The sequence below is a fragment of the Nipponia nippon genome, unplaced genomic scaffold (assembly GCF_047370975.1).
Source record: "Nipponia nippon isolate SJK-2023a ecotype South Korea unplaced genomic scaffold, ASM4737097v1 scaffold_14, whole genome shotgun sequence".
Taxonomy (NCBI): Eukaryota; Metazoa; Chordata; class Aves; order Pelecaniformes; family Threskiornithidae; genus Nipponia; species Nipponia nippon.
In genome coordinates, this window is record NW_028262330.1 from 12517779 (window position 1) to 12525544 (window position 7766).

Consider the following 7766-nt stretch of genomic DNA (forward strand, 5'->3'; position numbering starts at 1 on the left):
TGCTCCCTACCCTGGGAGGTGCACGGGAGAGCTTCATACCCAGCCCAAATTCAGGTCTGGGGATCACAGCGGCCCCGTGCTCCCCCTTGCACCCTGGGCCAGGGTGGGGGCCAGGCGAGTCGACTGGGCTCTGCCCTACCCACTCTGACTAACAGGAGACGCCAGTCTCTGGGGCTTGCTGCCCACACCGTGCTCCAGCGTGAGTGAGGAGCATGGCCTGGAGATGACGGTGGCTTGGCCACCAGCCTGGGACATCCTCCAGCAGCTTGGAAGGAGCCTGGCATGGGTGCTCACTGTCTGCCCCGGGTACAGCATGCTCCCTCTGCATCCCCGTGGGGTCCTGTGCTCCCACCTGCCCCACTGACCTGGTCTCCCTCTGCTCCTCCTGGCTCCTCTGCGTCCCCTGGGATGGAAGCATCTCCCTTTCCTTGGCAGGGTACTTTGTGGGATGGGAGTTCCCACCCCTCGTGCACCTGGAGCTGGCAGCAGAGCACAGAGGCACTTGCGACACAAGCTGAACCTGCTTTGTCTGTACCAGGCGCTGAGCATGTAGTCACAGCTCCATCCAGGGGCTCACGCCTTTTTCTATGTGATTTTGCAGCCAGGGATTGTTGCCCCCGGTGGCACTGGAGCTGAGTTCCTCCCATCATCTCTCTCTTGCCCCAAGGGCCACACTGAGAGGCTTAATGCTCCTGAAAATGCCCTGCCTTGTTGAGACCGTGCCTAGTAGCCATTGACTGCATCTGTTAGGGGCAAGAGGGCAAAGGCAAGAGAGCAGGGAGGAGGAGGAGAGATGAAGACATGGATCATGCTAATCGTTGCAACTGAGACCCTTACTAACCCATCGTGCCTCTTCCTTGCAGCTGGGGAGCACCTGTGGCCAACAGAGCAGGGATGTCTGAGACCTCGTCCAGCAAGGAGGGTTCCCCAGCTGAGTGCCCCGTGTGCTACGAGAAGTTTCACCCACTGGAGGCCACCCACCGCAAGCTCAGCTGTGGGCACACCTTCTGCCACGACTGCCTGGTGAAGTGCTTGCTCTCTGCCAAGCTCGACGGCCAGGTCCAGAGCAGCATCATCTGCCCCGTTTGCCGCTACGTGACTTTCCTCAGCAAGAAGAAGGCTCTATGGCCGCCCAAGGCAGGCACCAACCCCCGGACACTGGAGATGCCTCTGTCACCTTCCTCCTTGTCCCATCTGACCAAAATGGAGGCCAGCAACACCTTGGTGGTGCCCAGCCATTTTGTGATGCCGGTGCAGAGCTTTGACCAGTGCTGCAGCATGGGAAACAGCCCCATGGACTCACAGGGGGTCCCAGGAGAGCTGGCGCGGGAAGCCCACATCTTTGTCATCAGCGACCATGGGATGCCACTGGTGGACGCAGACTGCGGCTCCCTGGGGAGGAGAAGCAGAGCGGAAACACGGAGCTCGGTGTCATCCAGCTCAGCACTGGGGGTGAAATGCTGCCAGTCACCCATTGCCCTCGCCGTCCTCCTCATCTTGACTGTGGCCATGCTGGCGGCTGTGCTCCCTTGGCTGCTGCTGGTGAAGAGGGACTCGTAGCAGGGATGGGATCAGCTCAGATACTGGAGAGGTGTCACTGGTGCTGGGACAGAACTAAGGCTGGGACCTCTCTCGAAAGATCCCACAAGAAAGTCCAGAAGCAGCTCCAGGTGAAGCTCTCTCATCTGCCCAGGGATTGAATGGATTTTCAGACCTTTCTGCAGATCTCCAGGCACTCACAGTGTCACTGCTGGCATTTTCTGCCTCTTTTGGTTAAAATGTGGCAGGTCAGACCCTGCTAGTGTGTTCCTCCAGTGTGTTAGCAGAGAGGGTGGTTGCTCTGTGAACCCTGTGACAGTGTGTGCAGGGAGTGGTGGGGTCGTGCTGGTCCCTCCCCTCCACCCCAGCTCCTGGGGGGCTGTGACCGTGGCACCCAGGAACCCAGAGCCTGGGGACAGCCAAGGGCTCTGTGCATCGGAGGGTCATGCTGCCAGGACGTGGGGTTTTTGGATGTCCCCAGGCTCCTGGCTGGCTGTTGAGGTTATCAGGGTATGTGGTGCAGTCACCCTGGAGCAAGAAACTCATGGCTTTCCATCCCAAAGATGTAAGCCTTTAGCTACTGGGCAACAAGGGCAGTGAAACCAGAGGATGGAGAGAGTGATCCTGGCCTCCACGAGCTCACCTTCCCCTCCATCAGCCAACACTCCTCTCCCTGTGGAGTGACGGGATGGGAAGGGACGCCAGCTCATCCCCCAGGCAGTCCTAGCTTTGCCCTCCCTCACCTCTCTCTCTGAGCTCCCCAGGGTTGCAGCCATCCTCCCAGTGTCACAGGCATCCCTCCTGCCCTGGGGATCCAGGGACAGGCAGCGGGGTGTGGGGCAGGGAGCTAAACCAAAGGTCTGGACTGCGTAAGGGGGCAGATTTGTGATCCCACCCTGCCTTCCTCGCTAGAGCCCTGTGCCTCAGCAGAGTGATGTTTCCTCGTCCCTATATCCAGCTCCTGAGGGTTAACACCCAGAGGCTCATTTTCACCTGTGCCAGCTCAGCCCCACATGCCTCCCAGCTTTGCCCTCTTTGGGATCAGTCCCACCCAGGGGAGTCTCAGCCCCTCATCCCAGGGGCCCTGGTTTGGGAGGAGAGTGGACATCTGAGAGGCACAGTTGAGATTTGGGACCCTCTGTGTTTGGTCTCAGGGGAGGGGGGAGTGGGGGCTGCTGGTCACCCCCACACCAGATCTACCCGCTGGTGCTGGAGCCCCCCATTGCGTTTTTCCCCAGCTGGGCACCCCAATGCAGCATCTGCACCCTCGCCGCCACCTTTGTCCTCCTGACCCAGTCCCTGGTCCCATGGGTGCTACTCTCGGCCCCGTCATTTGGGAGTGTGCCCTGAGGGCCATGGTGCTTTCACGAGCACCCCAACGTGTCCGGGAGCAGGACGTACATCACCAGCACCCGTGGGAGGTGACAGCTGGGTGGAGGGCTGGTGCACCGTTCCCATGGCCCTGAAGCGAGGTTCCAGCTGTGTGGCTGAGCATCAGGTAGGACAAACATGGCCAGCAGTGCCACCGAGGCAGCTTTGGGATCAGCCAGAACATTTCAGGGGAGCAAATAAGAACTGCTTGGGGCTGGAAAGGGGTGAGCAGCCTGGGGTAGAGGAGCTGATGGCATCCCACCCCTTTCTCTGTGGTTAGAACGAGGGCATGGTGCCCTGGATGGGCTGCTGACTGCCCAGCTTCTCCCTGTGACGCGGTTACTGCACTCCCCCACCCTGTGCCTCAGTTTCCCCACCCACACCCAGGGTGCAATGACACTGACCTCTGCATGAAGCACTGGGAGATCGCCTGGAGAAAAGTGCTTGAGACACCGCACTGGAATGGAAATCCTATTTCATAAGAAATGATTGCCTGATAATGACGCGTCCATGCCTCATTATTTAATAATAAACCTTATTATTAGTCTGTCTGGGGAATTAATACAGGGTGGCAGGGAAGCAGCCCCTTGGCAGAGAGCTGCTGGGAGGTGGGAGTGGGGCCCCCCTTGTCTGCACCCTGGGGGGGCTCGCCGGGAGTAGGGCTGGAGGAAGCCACTTTCGGCTGCTGTTGCTGGAGCCCTGGAGATCCTTGGGCAAGGCAAAGGGGCCAGGAAAGAGCTTCAGTGGCAGCACTGGGATGAGATGTCTTGTGCTGTGTCGGGGTCACGGGCTCCAGCAGGACCAGTGGAGAGGGGACCAAGGCTGGGGGTGTTATGAGCAGGGGCAGCCAGTGCCATGGACCTGGAGGTCTGGGGTGGGGGTCCAGGGGCATCACCCCCTTTGGAGGCTAGGAGGGCGTTTGCCACAGGGTGGCACTGCTTGGCCAGGGATGGCTGTCAGGGCTGGCACAGTGGCAGGACAAGCCTGGGGGAATGGCACGCTGGGCCCCCAGCCCCTGCCTTTGGTGGGTGAGGGTCAGGCAGCAAGAGGTTGGAGATTCCCTGGGAAATCCTGCACTGAGCATCCACTAGCGCTGCTGGGCGTGGCACGCTCCTGTGCCTGCGGGCACGAGCCAGGGCCCGTTTTCACCAGCACCAGCACCAGCTGCATCAGCCTGCAGTCACATCTGCTGCTCAGGGCCAGCTGATCGCCCACCATCCCCACATCCTCACCAGAGCCACCTCATCTCCAGGCAACAGGGCCTGTGTTTGGTGCTCTTGGAGGCATGGGTGTCTGTTGGTTTAGGTCAGGGTCTGCCTGCATCTGGGAGAGATGCTCCCAGCCCCTTCCTGTGCAGATGGAAAAGCTGCCATCATCCTATTTTCTTGTTATTAAAGCTGATGGCCGGAGCCAGACCTTCCCGAGCCCTCTCCTGCTGATGGTCCCTGGGGAAGAGTTTTGGATCTCCAGCAAACCAGAGCCCCCAGCTGCTGTACAGCTTGTTGTCCCACCAGGCATGTGTCCATCAGAGGATATTGGGCACATTTCCATCTCAGTCCTGGGTAACTCAGTGCTTTGGTTTATCATGGTGACCTAACGTCCCAAGGATAACTTGTGCCTGCAGCTGCGGGACATGTATTGGATGGTTTTGTTCTCTGCAAACATCCCTGCATGGCAGGGACACTCGCATAGTCCTGCTTTGACCCTGCCACGTCCATCAGCAGAGATGCCACCACGGGACTGTGGGCAGCCAGTCACTCACTCACAGCCAGATTTGCTGGTGAACAGCCCCATGCAGCACCTTGCACACTTACTATTAGCTGCAGGCTCCTGGCATATGGGTAGTGCTTGTGACTTGAGCTGGGAGCTGCCGGCAATTGCTGGTGATGCCGTGAGTGCCCTGGCTCCGTCCTACCTGTATGTCCCTGGTACTGCATCCCAAATGCCCCCCCAACACCCTCCCTCCAGCCACCCCATGGCTCAGATCAGCATCCCCTCCACACTACTGACGTGGCCCAGCCCTGCTCCCCCTCTGCCCCTTCCATCACTGGAGAGGGCTGGGGTCTCCCATCTTCTGTCCCACAGGAGGCCCCGGTGATGCTGGGGCCATGTCCCCCTGATGCTGGAGCCATGTTCCCCTGCCTGCAGATATGAGCCCAGTGGCCAGGCTCTGTTCACGAGCCACCGCAGGCCGCCCAAGGCAGTAACCCGTAGAGTGCATGGCCGTAGAGCCCATTAGGGCAATTATTCCCTGATGTGTGTGTGTGGAGGAAGCTAATGGCTCTCTCTTGCAGATAAGGAAGGCCAGCATGCGTGCACACAAAATTAAGGGTCAGCTAATGGCACCAGCATAGCTAAAGGGCCAGAGACACATCCTCCAGACAGCTCTGGAAGAGGGGACACCTCCCTGATGGACAGGGACTTTGTAGGACCCAGTGATGAGGACAAAGGGACCTCAGTGATGGGGCAAGATGCCAGGAGCCCTGGTGTTGTTTTGGGACTGCTCTGCGAGAACACAGCAAGAAATAAAGCTCAGTCTGGGCTGGGGTTGGGTGCTTGTGTGTAGGGGTAGGGTGTGGCCCTGAGAGCGTGTGTGTGTGTGCGTGCGTGTGTGTGTGTATTTGCATGTGTGTCCACGTGTCCTTGCGCCCAGCAGGCAGCTGGCTGTGTGCGTGGGGGGTGTGTATGACTGTTAGTGTGCCTGTTTCCACGCACGTTTTCAGGCCCACCTGTTTTGTTTCAAGCAGCTGCCAATGCAAATGTGTGCCTCAGTGAGCGCTATCCAAAGGGATGCTTGAGCTGAAGTGAGCGACCAGGCATCTTCCACCCAACCAGCATGGTCCTGGGACTGTGGCACCGGTTGTCCCCATGGAGGGAGCTGACAATCTGATCTCCTGCTGGCCAGCACAGGCATGCTGTGGGCCCTGTTTGTGGACTGCTTTTAAAGCAAATGAAAGTCCTCTCTCCATAGGTCAGTTTGGGGATGCCGCATCCCTCTGAACTCTGTAGTGCCCACACCTTCATCTCTTCCATCATGGTGGAGCTGGAGCTCTTCTCCACCCTCGCCGTGCTCAGTGGGAGCAGCCCAGTCCTGGGCAGGGGCATAGGGGTGGAGGTGCCAGAGGACCCCAGGCCCCAGGGTGTGAGAGGCATTTTCCCTGTTGCTGTGGTAGGCACAGTCTCCAGGCCGTGTCTCTTCCCAGGAGCCCTGCAGTTTGGCCATAGGCTAGATGAGTGCAGACACGTGGCCCGTAACTCGACTGGCAGGATGGGCAGGTCACTGCTCTCAGGGTAATTGCCTGTCTTCTCTGACACCAGTTGTGCTACTGACTTCATCCCTTGACCCGCTTGCAGCAGGCACCATCTCCTACAATGGACATCTCTCCCTCCATTCTGGAGACATCGTGGTGCGTCCCTGAAAGCAGCATTTCCCACTCACCCCCTGGCAGGTTCCAGGGCTCCAGGGCAATGGGATCCACCATGCTATGTGATCCCAAACCAGTGTTCAGCCTCTCTGCTCTTGGGCATTGTGTGCTGCAGGCAGAGCACTTCAGCATATATTGCTGGGCATCGCCACTGCTCAGCCAGGCAGGCTGGCCTGGGGACCTTCTCTGGGTGCCAGTTGGCTGGAAAAGGGGTTGGGATGTTTCTGCCAGCTCTGTGATTTTATAAACATGGCTATCTGGAGCAAGCTTGTGTCACCTGCCACAGGTTTTGGGGAGGGAGGACTTGGGCACAGCAGCTGTCTGCCTTCTGAAGATGCTTCTGAGGATGGTTCTCCTCTCATGAGAAGGAGGGGGTTCAGAACCTTCCCATCAACATGTCCTCTGCCCTCCTGAAAGAGAGGTCTCCTGCATTCCTGTAGCCTCTACAGGAACACCAGTCCACCCCATGAGGACAAGGGTTTAATAGTCTTTTTAGGAGAAGGCACTAGAACCACCCCAGGTTTGAGCCATTTCTCCCAAGTACTGAGAGGTGAGTATTCACTGGGTGGAGCACTGGTCTCAGCTAGAAGAATAGTTGGGTGATGAGTGCATGGGGATGAACAGATGGATGGACAGATGGAGTGTCAGGTCAGTAAGAGAATGGGTATTAGATGGAGGTATGCCTGCGTGAGGATAAAAGGCTGTGGAGATGAATGGATAGATGGGTGGACTTCTACAGCTGTCCATGTGGGATGAACAGTAGATAAAGAGGGCATGGGGATGATACACAGGACTATGCAAGGTGACCTAAGCCTTGCCATGATGCTGTGGCCCTCATGAACCCCCTCTTTGATTATGTGGCACCTTGAGTTGTGCATACACCAGGGCTGTGTTTCCAGCCCTGCCCAGCTGGTGTGGGATGAAAACATGGACAGGAGTGGGTGAAAGTCCCAGGAAACCCTGGCCAGTGTTGCAAAGGGACAGAGCCAGAACAGCCGAGAGGCTGGCAGGCGTTCCTGATGCAGCATTTGACACGTTCTCCTGCACAACATCCAACCATTAACTTTGCCATTCCTGAGTCATCTTCCACCACTGCCTCCGCCCATTGTCCGTGACATCATTTGACTCTGAAGGTGATGTCCTGCAGGTGGAGATGTCCTGCAGGCAATCAGCACACCATGCTAACTGGTTTGTAGCACCTGGGGTGGCAGCTGATGCCAATTGTCCTCTGTCATCTCCTTCCCTTCCTCTGCCTAAAAGACCTGGGTTGGGATGGCTGTAGGCCATGCTATGCTCTAGCTATGCCTGTTGTCTCACTGGTACCTCTTCCCCTCCCTGTGCAAGCTGATCTCAGATGGCCTGTCATCCATCCGTCAGCCTCCGGTGCGGGCAGGGCCCCTGGCAGATCCCAGCATGTGTGATTGCCCTGGC

The 7766-nt window shown here is 58.1% G+C and overlaps 1 protein-coding gene across 1 annotated transcript; it reads left to right on the forward strand.

The window, feature by feature from the left end:
• The first annotated feature begins 894 nt into the window (after window positions 1-894).
• RNF222 (ring finger protein 222) lies at window positions 895-1560 on the forward strand. The gene has a single exon (XM_009463286.2). It carries the CDS (start codon window positions 895-897, stop codon window positions 1558-1560), a length of 666 nt encoding a protein of 221 aa, XP_009461561.1.
• The last annotated feature ends 6206 nt before the right edge of the window (window positions 1561-7766 follow it).